Source organism: Brienomyrus brachyistius, chromosome 9, assembly GCF_023856365.1.
Source record: "Brienomyrus brachyistius isolate T26 chromosome 9, BBRACH_0.4, whole genome shotgun sequence".
NCBI lineage: Eukaryota > Metazoa > Chordata > Actinopteri > Osteoglossiformes > Mormyridae > Brienomyrus > Brienomyrus brachyistius.
Window position 1 is genome coordinate 13,502,610 of NC_064541.1, and position 16,384 is coordinate 13,518,993.

General features: G+C 49.6%; 1 protein-coding gene across 1 annotated transcript in view; it reads right to left on the reverse strand.

Moving 5' to 3' along the window:
• Positions 1-1,538: 1,538 nt before the first annotated feature.
• Positions 1,539-16,384, reverse strand: part of LOC125748859 (G patch domain-containing protein 8) — an 82,228-nt gene continuing 67,382 nt past the window's right edge. Inside the window, exons 3-4 of the mRNA XM_049025517.1 lie at positions 5,706-5,836; positions 1,539-5,146 (exon numbers count right to left, since the gene is read on the reverse strand). Of these exons, the coding sequence (XP_048881474.1) occupies positions 2,332-5,146; positions 5,706-5,836 (2,946 nt within the window). The 3' untranslated portion in view covers positions 1,539-2,331. The remainder of the gene's footprint in view (positions 5,147-5,705; positions 5,837-16,384) is intronic.

Below are 16,384 nucleotides of genomic sequence, written 5' to 3' on the forward strand. Positions count from 1 at the left end.
GGACACCAAAAATCATTTAATTCTTTGAAAAGCGAGGGGATGGGTGTTTATTTGGTATTATTTGTTTTTATACTCATCTCCCACCCACGTGTTTACATGTCTGTCGAGGGCTTCAAGTAACGACTGCGCTCCTCTTGTGTGGCCTCCCGGGCCGTCTGCGACGTCTCCCTGCAGTCGGGCTCACCTCCGGCATGGCAATTAGCGCCCCCCTGACCCAGTAAATAAAACAGGGCTTTGATCTCCTGTTGGTGGCAGCCTCCGTCCACTTATCTGCGCAGTGACAGCGTGCGGCCACGTGCCTGGGTACTTGGTTCTCTACCGAGGAGCCTGCCTGCCTGATAAAACTGTCATATCGCAGTGTGACGGCCTGGAAAGGCAATGATCAGGCATGTTGAATTTTACATACCTGTAAGTGACAAAACGCTCGCCTGCATTTGACATTCCAGCTGCCTCACCCTTCTCAAATGTCTCTCAAAGGAAAAGAAACTTCAGGCTTCAAGTAAGGAATTATCCTGCGTTCGATTATTTCTCTCCGAATCGGAACTCGGATAAAAACATCGCGAAACGTCACGAAAAATGTCACTTCCTGTTGGAAACACGCCTCTTTTATGACGTTGATGTCGGACCGAATTTTCTTGTTCGAGTTTCCCCTGTGACGTAATTTCAACATGGTGGCTTGCACGGTCAGCAGTAATTCTATTTTATAAATCGTTAAAAATGTTTATTTAAAAATAATCTCACTCCAAATCTGCTAAAATATAAAGCAACAACACACAGCAGCATATTCATGGAGGCAGCCATGTTTGTTCCGAGATGTGGTAGCTGGAATGGGAGATTGTCGGACATGATGTCACTCACCTCGGAATTTCCGAGAGATAATCGAACGCACCATTAGCTCCTTAAAGAGCAGCCAATGGTGATGTCATAGCTGGCTCTGACCATGTGGCCTGCAGACAGAGCAGAGCAAACTCACCTCCGGACGTAACATCGTCTCATTCTCTAGGACTGATGCCTTTGCGCTCAGGATGCTGCACCTGTGCTCTGAACTTGACAGGGTCCCGAAAAGAAGCTTCCAGAAACGACTTCCATCTTTAATGCTTTTATCACCATATGTTACACACACACGCCAGGTACTGACAAATTTGGCAAAAATAACAGTAAACAAAAAAATCAGTTTCCAAAGGGTATTGTACAGTCATGTACAGGTCTGTGTGCCTTACCTCAGCAAATGGTTTTTATTTACATTACAAAGTACAGTACAGAAATACAGTTCAAGTCATACTTTAAATATCTTCAAAAATATTATTGCGTTTCCCTACTTTTCCATTCGTGCATGGGAGTAGCTACAATTAGGCCTTAAGGCCTATGAGTGATGCACCGCTCAGACTCACTCAACACAACTGTACAGTGAGGCAGCAAAGGGCCGTTCTCAGCCCCTACCTCTCCACTTCACCACTGTACAGTGAGGCAGCAAAGGGCCATTCTCAGCCCCTACCTCTCCACTTCACCACTGTACAGTGAGGCAGCAAAGGGCCGTTCTCAGCCCCTACCTCTCCACTTCACCACTGTACAGTGAGGCAGCAAAGGGCCGTTCTCAGCCCCTACCTCTCCACTTCACCACTGTACAGTGAGGCAGCAAAGGGCCGTTCTCAGCCCCTACCTCTCCTCTTCACAACTGTATAGTGAGGCAGCAAAGGGCCGTTTTAAGCTCCTCTTCCACGTGAGTGTGGGCAGATTATGATACAGCTGTAATCCGCATGATCTCATTCAGTCCCGGCAAGTTTACACTCTCCCCTCCGCCAACACAAGGCAGAACAACATGTGGAGGATCGACTTCAAAGGCTAATTACGCTGTTTCGGTAGTGAGATGGTTTTAGGCATTCGATTAACAGTGAGACGGTGCCCATGGAAGGCTGAAGTGTAATTTATGGCTTAAAATTAAATTCCGGTGAAGGCAGTGAGTGGATGATGCTGACTGCAGGGAAATGCACTCTGAGAAACTTTGTTATGTTTCCCAGTTAACTGAGCACTGTCACTGTGAGACACAGTGAAGTGAAAGGACAGCTATAGCCTGGACCACACTGGAACTGACTGCTGTCTTTCTGATCCGAGCTGTCGTGTAACATATTCTAAGTATGTCTCTGCTGTCATGTGAGATAATCTAACCATGTCTGCTGTCCTGTAACATGATCTAAACATGTTCCTGCTGTTGTGTAGCATGATTTATGCTCAGCTCTGTTGTCCTGTAAAATGATCCAACCATGTGTCTGCTCCTGTCTTATCGACCTGATTGGCCTCCGTTCTTCACAGTGTGGATGGAGGCCGGTCTGTCTATGTGGAAGGTCTGGAGTGTGGCTGGAGGTTCTGGCCTGGAAACAGAGGTTGCAGTAGAGGGTGCAGGTGTAGGGTGGAGCTGGCGTGGGCCAAAGGGCTAGGAGCCAGCAGGGCTGGAAGGAGGGAGCCGGCTGGGACCGGATGGAGGGTCAGGTGTGTGGGGCGGAAGGTGGCTGTGGGGATCAGATGGAGAGGGGGGCCAGCCAGGAGGGTCGTGGGGTGGGCGGGGAAGAGAGCGGGTGTGACCGTGGGCAGCTGGATGGGTGCGAGGCGGGGCTGGGGGAGTGGGTGCAGGGGCGTTAGCGGTGCAAGTGGCTGGGCCAGGGAGGAGGCGAATGCGGCCAAAGCCCGGTGGGGAAGCAGTGTGTGAGCGAGGCCAGTGACTGGCATCTGCGGTGGGAGAGGCAGCCGGTGGAAGGCAGGCACCGGGGCAGCACTGGGCGGCTCCGGTGGCACCGCAGGGACGGCCTTGGCATGCTGCTGCTGCTGCTGCTGCTGCACATGCCACTGGGCTTGGAGCTGAAGCTGTTTGTACTTGTCGATCTCATCTGCAGAGAAGGTGATTGGCTGCTCGGCCAGAGGCGGGGAGAAGCTCTTCTGGGGCCTGCTGGACTCCAGCGGCTGTCTGAGATACGCATCACTGCTAAAGGGGTGTTCTGCAGACCAGGATGCTGTGCTGGTCTCTGTCTGGGCTGGGGATCGGGGGCAGACAAGTCTCCCTGAACAATCCAGAGGAGATGGAGCTGGGCCCTCCTCCGGTTGGTCCGGGACGACCCGGGGCTCTGCACTGCCCTGGCTGAGCTCACATCTCTCCTTCTTGGCTCTCCTCCTGACAGCGGGCAGCTTTCCTATCAGAGGTAACCACATGGCGGTATTCATCTTTTTCCTCGTGGGGTTTGTATCCTCTGCAGGCCTGTCCTCTAACTCTTCGGCCTGATTGGCATTTGAAGCAGCAGCGTGGTCCTTTTCATCTGCCCTCAGCAAATGAGGCTGGTCTCTGGTTATTTTCCTCACAACGGAGGCAAGCTTGACAAGACGGGACGTTCCCCGGGAGACCAAATTGGAATTTCCCTTGGAAGACCTCACTGGCTGGGGTTCCTCGAAGCTGTGGGCTCTGCCTCGGGGTCTGGGCTGGGCCTGTAGGCGTCCTGGGCTGCCCCAGCTCAGTTCGGAGGTGTCCGTGCTGCTACATGTGCTGGAGCTCCTCTCCTCCCTGCACCACCCCTGTCTTTCACTTCGCTCTACCTGTGTGACGGGACGCCTCCTCTTATGGACTAAGCTATCATCGCTGCAGCTCTCATCCGGCCTGCTGCCACTTCTTCTCTTCAGTGACAAACCAGGAGATGACCCAGTAGAGGACGGCCATCTCCTGGCCCGGTACAGTGGCCCCTCATCGTCGGAACACAGGTCAGAGGTCTCTGTCACCCATGTGGAGCTGGATTGTGCCGCAGAGCGACTGCCATGGAGCTTGAACCGATTCTGCCTGGCAGAGGAGTGAGCAGGGTGGGGAGAGGATTTGCCCACGGGGCCTAGTGCTGCTGTTGCTGGAACCCGATGCATTTCCTTTGCGTTCGGTGCAGTGGAGAGTGAGTGCGCGAGAGCCTTGGATCCACTCATCGTCACCATATTCCTTCGGCTCAGCATTGCCAACTTCAGATGCCTTTTCCTCTTGCTAAGTGTGAGCCTTTTCGTACCCGCACACTTGTCACTTGGGTCTCCCACGGACACCTGGTAGTCAGCATTCTGAGTACACAGAGCGCCGGGCTTTCCATTACCCTCCGCATTATGGGTTTCACATTCTATGTGACTCCGTTCATTCTTTGGCTTTGAAATTCCAAGACGGTTTTCCAGGTGAAAAGCTCCTCTTTGGCCCTCCCTACTTTCCCTGGACTCATCAGCATTCCCCGGAACCATGTCACATATGTCTTTAGTTAATCTCCTCTTGCTTTGAGCGAGGTTGAAGTAAAGAGGGTTGCAGCTGTAGGATATGTAGGGCTCCGATTTTGTGTACCGGACTTGTTCTTTAGGCCATTTCAACATGGTGTCCCCATCTCGGGCCAAAACATTTACAAACAAAAGCTGTTTCTTATCTGGGTCAGTGTTGACCACGATATATCTCTGTCCATGGTCACAGGCAGCCTCCGATCCCAAGTCTCGCGTTCTCATGCCCTCTCGAGACCCGAGAGTTTCCCGGATCACAGTGCCTACTCTCTGGGACGGGCTACCTCCCACCTCTGCCGGGTTCTCTACAAAGGTGGCACGGAGCCTCCTGTCAGCATCTTTCGGCTTTTTGTCTGACTGCCTTACTCGGGGCTGGAGTGGCGATGTGAGGGAGCCCTCCTCTTTGGCCCTGCTGAGCTCCCGTCCTTCCCCCTCGCTATCCCATGACGTCTTCCCACTCATCAGGTCTCTCCGGGTGCCACCATCAACCGTGTCTGTTGTGAGATCTCCATGGGATGCCACCCGTGCCCAGAAGGCCTCTGGGTCTTGCCTCTGCCTCCAAAGTGCCACCCTGTCTCCAGGGGCCTCCTCCACACTGTCGTTGAAGACCGATGCAGACGACTCTAGCTTCAGCTGAGTTTTCCTGGAGAAGCAGAAGGAGACCCCTGACCTGCGGCCGCTGTGATCCCGGCTCCCTTGCGATGGCTTCTTGCGACTGTGCAGCTGTTCTCTCTGCGGCGGCGGGAACCTGGAGGTCACCACTGCAGAGGTCCCCCCGGAGCCTGGGAGGAGGTGCCGGGCCCCGAGCCGAAACTCCCGCCCGGGTAAGAGGCGTTGGCCATGTTGCTGGGATCTGTACTTCCCTGGACCTCTGTCAAGTACAAGCAGAAACAAGGACATGAGCCAGTGATGGATCCCCAGTGAAGAGCCATTGATGATAAACGCAGCGTGAAACCACCTCCTCCTCCTCCTCCGCCTACTCCTCCTTCTAAAGCTGCAGCTTAATTGTGCTCATCCATAACTCTGTGATTTAGCCAGGAGCCCGAATTAGCTGCAGATTAAATTACTGACAGATGTTCAGATCGCATTCTGAAAGCCAAACACTGCATTGTTTTTTTATTATTATGGACTTTGAAACTTTACAGACTGGGGCTGGATTTACTGTACACTAAACGGAGCATGGGCAATCTGTGGTTATGAACATAAGGATGAAGATTATGAAAGGAACAGGTTTAATTTATTGATTTCTCAGAGCCCCCCTATACACTCCCCTCCCACTGGACCCTGCCCCTCCCTTGTTGTAATTGCCCCATGCATGCCCCCCATGAACCCTGTCTCTCGGGTGGGTGTATTTGCCCCATGCACTCCCCCCCATGGACCCTGCCCCTCAGCTGGGTGTAGTTGCCCCATGCATGCCCCCCCATGCTCACCGATCAGTCTGTTGCCGCAGCTCAGCCAGCTGGTGGAGCCGTCTCAGTGCTCTCTCCTGCTTCCTCTCGTCCTTCCAGGATTTGGAGGCCACGTTTCGGGCAAACTCCCTCTGCTTGAGCTCCTTGAGCCTCTGTGGGGGAGACAGGGCCTGTCACATGGACGCGGGACCATGGACCCGCGACTCGGCTCTCAGCATTCAAAACTTCCAAACAGTCCGAAGGCCATCACCTTCCCAGCTTCCACATTAGGGGTGATAATCCACTGGACGTCTGGCCCCCAGACTCCCCCTTCAGTCTCATTTAACAGCACATAACATGGCACTGGGGCTGTCCTGTGTTACTGCCTGACGGTAAAGTGCGACCAGTGGTATGCAAACGGGCATTTCCCTCTTAGCATTGTTTTGCCTCATTTTGGGATGCTAAAACCCAGCAATTCTTATTACAAGATTAATGATAATGATGCTGTCTGTCTCCGTGATAAAATCTCTACCAAAACGAGATTGCTTTTAAATGACATTAGTATGAATACGCAGCGGCCTCTTGGGACTAGAATCTGTCATGCCTAGTGTGTTCTGTGTTCTGTTTTCACCACGTTCTTCCTGCGTGTGAGCTTTTGTCCTGGATTTTAAAAAAAATAGACGCTGTTGTGGAGAAGAGAGCAGGAATAACGGGCAGCCGGTGCTGTTTCATTACCCCGACAAGCCAACGGCGTGACCCGATCAGCACAAACCCTCTGTTATGCACTCTGCCTTTTAAATGGGAAGACTGGTGACGCCAGAGCGGCGAGGAGGGAGGCGGGGTGGGAGGCAGGGTGGGAGTCTGATCAGCTTTCAGTCATGTTCAGACATCAGAAGCTCTGGACTCATTTAGCACCGGGAGACCCCTAGAACCCATTGGTGGTACCGGGTGGTCCAGTAGGGGCAGTGTGCCACCCCAGACTTCATATGAACGTACTGCTGAGCACAGTGAGGGAGATGCTATGTTGCTGAAGGCACAGCCCTTCAGATGAGACTCTGCACTGAGGTCCTGCCTCATTAATGACTCTCATTAAAGATCCCATGGCATCTATCCAAAGTGCTGGCCGTTAGCCCTGTTTCTCTGGCCAAGCGACTTCTCAGAAGCTTCCAGGCCACCTGACCATCCACCAGCACAGGAGCCAGCAGACTGTTTATATCTGCTGAGATTTTCTGAGCCTGGATCAGTGATGTGCTTCACTCAGGCCCAGGCCTTATGGTGTGAGGCTCTGTGGAGGAGGGCGCAGGTTCAAATCCTGTGGCCGACACTTGGGCAAGGTTCTTAACCCTAATTGCTCCAGGGACTAGCTGATCCTGCTTTCTCATCCTAATGTGTAGATTTAAATGTAGTATGTAAATGGTAAATGGTGCTACACCCAGGCCTTACTGGGCTTAGACCACACTACACCCAGGTCTTACTGGGCTTAGACCACACTACCCCCAGGCCTTACTGGGCTTAGACCACACTACACCCAGGCCTTACTGGGCTTAGACCACACTACACCCAGGCTTTACTGGGCTTAGACCATACTACACCCAGGCCTTACTGGGCTTAGACCACACTACACCCAAGCCTGACTTTTGGAGAATAACTCTGAATATCGGCCTCACAGATCAAAGTCCTGCAGATTCTGGTCCGTATTTGACTTTGTCATTTGGTGGTGGGGCGGTGGGGGGGGGAGCAGTACTAACAGCAGCAGAGGAGAGTGTGTATCTGAAAGGCTGCTGGTTCACACCCCAGGGGAGCCTGTTCTGTTGTAGCCAGGGGCAAAGTGCAGCCTGAACTGGGTCAGCAGATGCACTCAGCTATAACCACTCAGCAGCCGCACACACAGCCAAGTAAGTAGTTAAGCAAAATAAAACCCCGATGTGACTAACCCAGAGAGGCACAGAGGCAGGCTTGCCCTCTCATCAGCCCTTTAATGGACCATAAAGGCCCTCTGCAAGGCTGTCCCTCTGAGGAGAAATCCTAGTTAGTAGTTCGAGTGAAAGGAGCTCAGCTTGTACGTATGATATATCAGTACTGTAACACTACGAGCGTAACGCAGTCTGTGTGGCTTTCATCTTCAGAAAACCTCAGCATCAGCTAAAGTCATACGTGTAGAAGCTTGAGAATAAACAGAGCCAGAACCCAGGGGGAGGAGACAAGGCTCCTGGCACGTCCCTCTGAGGCCGGGTCTTTGCCCTCGAGCTCTCTAAGCTCAGGCAGGGAGAGCTATTAACCCCGAAAGCTTCGCGTCCCTGTGAGGAAGGGCGTGCTGACACTGCTCTCCGGCTTTGGGCGAGTGGCCGGTGGGTCAGGCTGCATGGCTGATAGGAAAACACCCGCTGCTCGGGAGATTGCGTGAGATCAAACGGAAAAGTGGCGTTAAGCGACGGCCGTGTCGATGTGTGGCTCCGGAAACAATCAGTCAAGCGGGATTCTGAGCTGAGGCGGGAAGCTGGAGGCTACAGCAAGGCAGTGTGGGGCGGGTTTCCGAAGCCGCGGCACTGTTCTGGGCCTTCGAGGCACATCGCTCTGGTCGACTTGGGTCGGCCACCTCCTGGCCAAACCACACGAGCTCCGACACTCAGAAACGGACAGATGGTTCATCGGCAAACTACAGAAAATGGGCTGAGAGTGACCATGTGTGCGCTTCCCCAAGCTCAACCAATAAAATTCATTCACAGCAGTGGGTGGGGCCACAGGGGCACAGGCTAATTGGCTGCCAGAGTGCCCCCGTCCTGTCGCTTACAAATTCAAAGCATATCATTGGCTAAAAAAAATCCTAGAATCAACCCTAGTTCACCGAGAATGATGGGCCATGGTGATGCAGACATGTTTTTCTTGCCACCTGTTCCCTGGAGTGGATCTATCTCCATGTTCCTTTGAAGCCGCAGTCCAGCTGGATATGACAAGTTCCGCGTGTTTCCTACTCCTGGTCACGCTAAGGAATTAGCCGCAATTACTTAAATTTGCGCAAAGCATTGCTGAGAATCCTTCGAGTCTCGCCTGCTGACGAGCGACAGGAGGTGGGATGGCTGTGGTCTGAGGCTCAGGTATGACACGCGCCCTGACAGCTCTAACTAACCGTGACCTCATGCCTTTCAGCTAAGATTAGCAGATTTGCTGCCCTGAATTACTTAGCAGACATGGCTGCCTGACGGTAATCCAGTGAAACGTCTCTGTTGGCCCGAATCCTGCATGTATATCCACAGGTAGGGCGGCCACAACAGGAAACACAGACTCACGTGTCCGTATTTCAACCAAGAGCCATGCTAAGTGGACTAAATGTAAGCTTATTTCTTGGAAAAAAAATATGATTCTGTCAGCTCATTTGTAAGATGGTAACTTAAAGCGAGCCATTTATAAGATGATAGCTTAAATGAGTCATTTGTAAGATGGTAACTAAAAGTGAATCATTTGTAAGATGCTAACTTAAAGTGAGTCATTTGTAGGATGGTAACTTAAAGTGAATCATGTGTAAGATGGTAACTTAAAGCGAGTAATTTGTAAGATGATAGCTTAAATGAGTCATTTGTAAGATGGTAGCTTAAAGTGAATCATTTGTAAGATGCTAACTTAAAGTGAGTCATTTGTAGGATGGTAACTTAAAGTGAATCATTTGTAAGATGGTAACTTAAAGCGAGTCATTTGTAAGATGATAGCTTAAATGAGTCATTTGTAAGATGGTAGCTTAAAGTAAATCATTTGTAAGATGCTAACTTAAAGTGAGTCATTTGTAGGATGGTAACTTAAAGTGAATCATTTGTAGGATGGTAACTTAAAGTGAATCATTTGTAAGATGGTAACTTAAAGCGAGTCATTTGTAAGATGATAGCTTAAAGTGAATCATTTGTAAGATGGTAACTTAAAGCGAGTAATTTGTAAGATGATAGCTTAAATGAGTCATTTGTAAGATGGTAACTTAAAGCGAGTCATTTGTAGGATGGTAACTTAAAGCCAGTCATTTATAAGGGGATAAAAGGAACTTTAGCATCATGACTTATGAACAAACTCAATTAGTTACAGAATTTCCTATTTTCTCCACTGCGGGCAATTAAACTGCACACTAACTCAATCAGCCGGGGTAAACAGAAGCTACAGTGCAGTTATGCACTTCTATTGTGCTCTGTGTCTGTAATCCAGCCTTTAATATTCTCAGTGGAATCTTATTGGTCACTGCAGAGTTTTCTGAATGTTTAAGAAAAACTTCCAGGGTGACAGCAGGAAGTATCGGCAGAGTAAGTCTCCGGGATGGGTGCATTGATGCAGTGGTTTATATCCACTGTCAGTTATTTAAATTCCACATCAGTGTCTCGTCTCCAGATTTGGAGCTGATATCAGCTTAATTCCTCAGGGGCCCTCCCGTGCCTCAGAGATATGGGCCAGTGTAACCAAGGTGCGCCATATTCCATAGATTGTGTTTTTTTTAGGGGGGGGGGGGGGGGTTGTGGACATCGAGTTCTCTGTTCTCTGTTCATCGTGTTTGTGAGCTCAGTCAGTCGCTCTGCCTGTTTTTGCTCTGTGGTCCCACTGGACACGGTCAGCACAGAAATGCAAGAGTCTCCTACTAAAGATTGTTTCTTTTCTCCATTTCCTCTCATTTCCCACTTAATCACACCTAATATTCATCTCTACATCCCGCTGGGATTCCGGAATGTTCCCCACATGCCGCCTCCAGTGCTTCCGGCAGCTCTGTAGACGCAGTATGTGCAAACGGGTCAATTACAGGCTAACGATGTTGCTTTAATTAATAACATCATCAGTGCTCTCAGGAATGCTACAATAGGTTATGTCGGATTTTTATTTCTTTCAGCTTTCAGTTTCTCTGCTTGTTTTTTAGCTCAGAAGTGCACAGCTCCACAGTTAGGTATTCCACTCATACCCGGCGACGGACCAGCCCCCTGTCCAGGGTGATTCCCCTGCCTCGTATCCCAGGATTTCTGGGATCATTATCTCTGTTCATGGCCTGGCTTACAGATGCTTCCTGCCTGTTGTGAACACACGGTTACACTCCCAGTTATATCAGAATTAATTCCGGCCCCTCCTAGATCTTTTCTGGTTGGCACCATACTTCCTAGCTCCGTCACGGCTGTCGAACCTGGGTGGGACATCAGCAGCCGGCAGAAAACGTTTCCCCTGCCCCTCCCAACGTGACGAACAGGGAAGAATTAACACACCTCCTTATTTTCTCCACTCCGGTGAAGTACCGTGGAGATCAAAGAGTGTGTTACCCATCCCGACGGTGCTGATAGCTATGTAAATATCTCCACAGAGGTTCTGTTCCAATTATGTAAAGTGAATTCTCATCAGTGTAGACAGGTAGGCTAAACTCAAAGCAGAGCCCCAAATTCCCCCCTGTTTAACCAGCTTTCTCAGCACATAAAAGCATCTCTCTGAACCCACCGCAAAATGAGATTTGTTTGGGTTTTGTTTAAGGAACCATCAAGGCGTTTCCCAAAGGAAGAGTGACCTGTCACTCAGCCCTTTACCCTAGAGTGAGATGCAGTGCCTACTCCTGGTACCTGTCCAGCAGTTTGAACGGGCAAAAAAAACACAGCTGCTGGTTCCTGTCCTGTTACTGAAGCACTGACTCCCCAGTACCGCAAGCCGAACTCGTGCAGAAACAGGTCCAGCTAGTTTTTTGGGTTTATTTTGCAGGCCGTGTTTCACCTCTGAATTCGGTGTACGGCTTAATCCGCAGCAACTTTGACGGGCACAACTGACGATCCTTTTATGTGATTCAGACTCGCAGCTCTCTGACCACCATGGAAGCTTAGGAGGAATGTACTGTAAGGAGGTTAGATTGGCGTCCTACTGGGTAGATTACGACTCAAAGCTGCCTTTCTACCAATCTGCTGTGTAGCCGACAGATTATCCGCATGGAAACCTCAGCCTCGAGACTAATCTCTCCTCTATTTTGTAAATACAAAGGCCGACTGTCTGCTGTCAGGTCCCGTTTGAAGGGGCCGTACCATCCGGCCGATCATCTGGCCAGGCTCACTGCAGAGATTTTCTCGTTGATGTCCGTGACGGACAAACAGGCCGTACATACGGGTCACAGGCGGAGGCGGCTGGTGGCGCGGTCCCCCCGAAGACGGCCTTTTCAGCAGACATTAATCACCTGCAGCCACGGCGTGATGAATAATTCGGGATTTTCACTTCATCCGGCTGTGTCAGTCAGTGGCATTTGTCAACTTATTTGGAGCGAGAGCGGAGAGGATGAGTGATGAAAGAGCTTTCAGGCGGAAGAGAGGAAGGCACTCCGTCACTCTGCTGCCGGCTGTCAGGCCTGAGCAGAGACACCTCAGGCGGGTGTCACATGGGGCATCGTCCCCACGCTGAGCGTGAGTGTGTGTGTGTGTGTCTGTGTGTGTGAGATTGAGCCTTCGGCCTGCACTCACATTCCCAGCCCCTAATTTAACTTCTCATAGAAACACACAGATAAAATGTTCAATTACATGCTTATATAACTGAACAATTATATCCATTCATCCATCTTCCAGCTGCTTGTTCTGATACAGGGCCGTGGTGGAGGGGGGGGGGGGGTATGGGGGGGTCCATCCCTCACAGCACAGACAGTGGCATACCTAGAAATTCTGGGCCGTCTTTGTGGGGACCTGAAAGATGGTCCCCGCTGCATCAAAATTTTTATTACACTGTGTTTGTCCCCACAATGTAATATAAACATAATACACGAACACACACACACACACACACACACACACATACACACAGTGGGCAATTTACAAACACCAGTTTAGTTAAATCTCTTTGGATGATGGCTTGAAATCCACACAACCGGCAAACTCGACAGAAAGGGGACAAGATCCAACCCCCCAGCCCCTCAGGTGAGCGACAGTGGTGCTGCTTACGCAGTCGCCGTACAGCCCGAATAGGTTTATGGTTGTATTTCTCAAATTTTGAATACATAATAAATGTTTGGCAAATGCCGAAGGATAGGATGCTGTTTGTTATTACGGCTTTTTTAATGGACTCGCCTCGCAAGTTCTGTCACTTGTCATCAACAAACAAGAAACAGGGCCAGCAGGGGGCGTAGCGACTAATGAGGGTTAGGGTTAGATCAACGGGCCGCAGTGTGGAGTTTCAGTAGAGTAGGTTCTGCTGTTACTTCAGCCATCATCAAGGTGCAGTTAATATGCAGCCTTGGGGGTCAAACTTGACGTTTCGGGGTGATTTTATAGCTCGAAATATCTAAACATTGGGGAAAAAACTGGTAAAAAAAAAAAAAGTGTGAGCATGTTAAATCCAGAATCCAGAGTCGACACGTCACTGGCAAGCAGTGGGGGCGGAGCACCCTGGCCGGCTGGGTTGGGGGTCTGGGGCGGAAGCTGCTCGGGGGCAGGTCCAGGGCACCACCCTCACTTCCCCCCTTTCCCTCCCATTCGTTTGCGGGCCCCAATTAGCACATGAATGGAGAGCGTAAGAAGACAGGCTCCTGCTTTATTAATTTCTTCTTTCCGCTCTAAAAGCGGCAGTGATGTTAATTAAATGCTCTAATGCCACTCTTTGGCGGCCTTTATTTATACATAAGTGAGAATCTCGTTCTAGACTCCGTCTTAATTGTCTGGGGTGTTTTTACATGCTTGTGCGATAGCCCCCAGGAACGGTTACGTTCACAGAACGTGCGTGTTTCTCTGAAGATGCTCGCCGTGAATGGCTCATAAAGACTAATTAAGCCGCCCGCTTCACTCACTGAACACTTCTGTCAGAAAGTACTCTCCTGTGTTTACACTCAGTCCGGGAGATTAGCGATGCCATCGCAATCCGAAGCTCTAATGTTACTCCAGTGTAGTGTAGAGTGTCGCTCGTTGGGGATTGCTGCCACTTAGCCACGTATCATTGATTCTGTAAATGGAAAACAGTAGGGGTGGTGCAGTGACCTCACACGTCCAGGTTGTGGGTTTGAACCCCACCTCAGCTCTGAGGTGTTCGTGTGTCCTTCCCATGTCATGTGGGTTTCACACTGCAGTCTGAAAATGTGCGGTGAGGCAAATTTTTCAAAGTGCATAATTGTGTCTGTGCCCTGCGATGGGCAGGTGTCCTGTCCAGGACGTACCTCACCTCTATGGACTGGAGTTCCATGGACTTCAGGACCCCTCACCATCCAGACCAGGATGATCTTATCTTATCTTATCTTATCTTGCACGTGTTTGCAGGATGGGTTGGTAGACACTGGTATTAGTATGAGCTTCTGTATAAATGCCACTTTAACCATAGGCATACATCATTTCTGCCTGAATAAAATAACGCAATATTTGGTTCAGTTGTGCTCTGTTTCCTGACTCCAACTTGCTGAACTAAAGGTAAACTGGAAGCCAAGGTCCACAGCACGAGTGTTAATGTAAATCAGGCTTTTACAGAGAACTCTGCTGATTCTGCTGCGCTGTGATGTCGGCTCGGTCTCAGAGAAGCAAAATTGCACCGGGCAGCTAAAAGGAACCATTGAAAGTCTGAGCCTCTGCTTCCCAGCAATGAAAGCAATTCGGAGACAGTGTGATCTGTGGGAAATAATTTCTGATGTGCAGCAATAGACCAACATTAGGTTCTGTATTATTTCAGTCAATGACAGGGCAGGGTCACCATGCACGTGAAAAGCACAGAAGTGAAACATCGGCACCCTGAGATGATGGGAGGCTTCGGGGTCTCACTCTGCATGGTCTTTACACCTCGGAGTTCTAGCGCCAATCAGCCAAGCAGTTTGCATCAGCAATGAAACTCACACTGTGTGTGTATTTCAGTATTTTCAGTATTAGCATAAGTAATTTTTAGCACATAAATGTTGTCCTCAGCAAAGCCAGGGGTGAATACATTTATTTAATTTGCAACAGATCGTTATTGGGGGTAGATTTTAACCAGAGAAAGGAACAAGATGTGTGTGTGAGTGAAAAGGTTCATAAAGCGCATTAAAATCCCAAAGCTGTAAAAGAGTACAGGCAGGTGTGGTATTCAGCATGTTGCAGTAGTTTACAGTTTCCATTGTGAGATGAACTCCATGTCGTGGACGTTAATGCTTCTGCCAAACCACGTTTGCGCCCCCGAGTAACTATCATTTTTTTTACCATCTGGAATGGTAAAATGGTTATGGTGTTAAAACTGGACAGAAGTTGGGATTTGCCGAACGTCGGGGGCAGGGTCAGAGGGACAGGAAGTCGGCTGATCATCACCCCGCAGACTCGGAGGGCAGCACGGAGGAGCAAGCAGATGGGCCATTTGCATAGGCGTGTAAACAGCGATTCGGCTCAGTGTCTACGGCGCTACCAGGCAGAATGTGCATTTTGTTCTTTTTAAAGCTTGAGAAAAGGTGGGGACCCGTCACACGTGTCGTTCCCAGCGGCTTGACTCATCTTCCAGAAGCTTTTCACAGCAGGAACGGCGTGTAAAAAGAAATCACCTGCGATTGCCCCGCAGCCCCTGAGTCCCATACGGCGAGTTGACTGCTTTTCCTCTGTTTGTTTCTACCTCTTTCGCTTAAATTGTGCTCTTAGTTCAGTTCAGTTTCTCCATAATGCCACAAAAGCAATTTACCCTTGAGTCCTAAAGAATTATTACGTGTCCTGACCCAGCTTCCGGTTTGCTGTGACTCTCTCCAGCCGCCCCCCTGCTACCCCCCTGTCAGTTTAACACAGTTCAGTGGTTTGTGGTGAGCAGTTAATTGCCCATGGTGTGTATATTGTCATGTGTTCTTTTTTTCTGACAGGATCCCCTGTAGTTTGATAGAATTTAAATTACCTAAGATTCTGAAAAGGTGCAGAAGTTGAGTAACTTGAAATGGAAGAGGAATAACTTATAAAATAACTTCCTGAGAGCCAGGCCAGGAATCCAAGCCTTATTTATAAACTGAGGCACAGTATTTGGTCCATCTTACAACCTAAGGTTCAATTATGTAGCCTGCTTACAAACTTAGGTGCAATGTTGGGTTTATCGTACAACCTAAGGTCAAAATAATTAGCCTTCTTACAACCTAAGGTCAAGTTATATAGCCTACTTACAAGTAAGGTCCAATTATGTGAACTGATTACAAACTAAGGTCCAATTATGTAGCCTGCTTACAAACTAAGGTCCAATTATGTAGCCTGATTACAACCTAAGGTCCAGTGATGGGGCCATCTTACCAAATAAGGTCTAGGTGTGTCGACTGCTTACAAACCAAGGTCCAATGTTGGGTCCAGCTTACAAAATAAGGTCGAATTATGTGTTCTGCCTACAAACTAAACTCTGATATCTGGGTTCAGCTTACTAACGAGGGTCTACAGTGAAGGTGCGACAGGCAGTTGCGTCATTCATGGGGGCCTGCTATGCAGCTCCTTATCCACACACATTAGCAGTTCTGCTTGTGTATTCCCCCCCCCCCCCCCCCCCCCCCTGCTTATGTGTGTGTCTGTCTCCTCTGCTTCTTTCCGCCACGTTCCCACAGAAGGGGGAACCGGCCAGTACCGCTGGTCATTATTCAGTGATGAACTGCATGTACCTCTCTCATTTGCAAAGATCACGCTCATTATTATCTTTGGTGTACCATACAATATTCTTTATACTGGCTATTTGTCTTATTTTGTTGTAGTTCGTGAAGAAGTAAAAAATCTATGGTTCAATTATGTCGTCTGTTTACAAACTAATGTGTAATTCGGGGTCCAACCTGGGAAACAAAGCCCAATTATGTG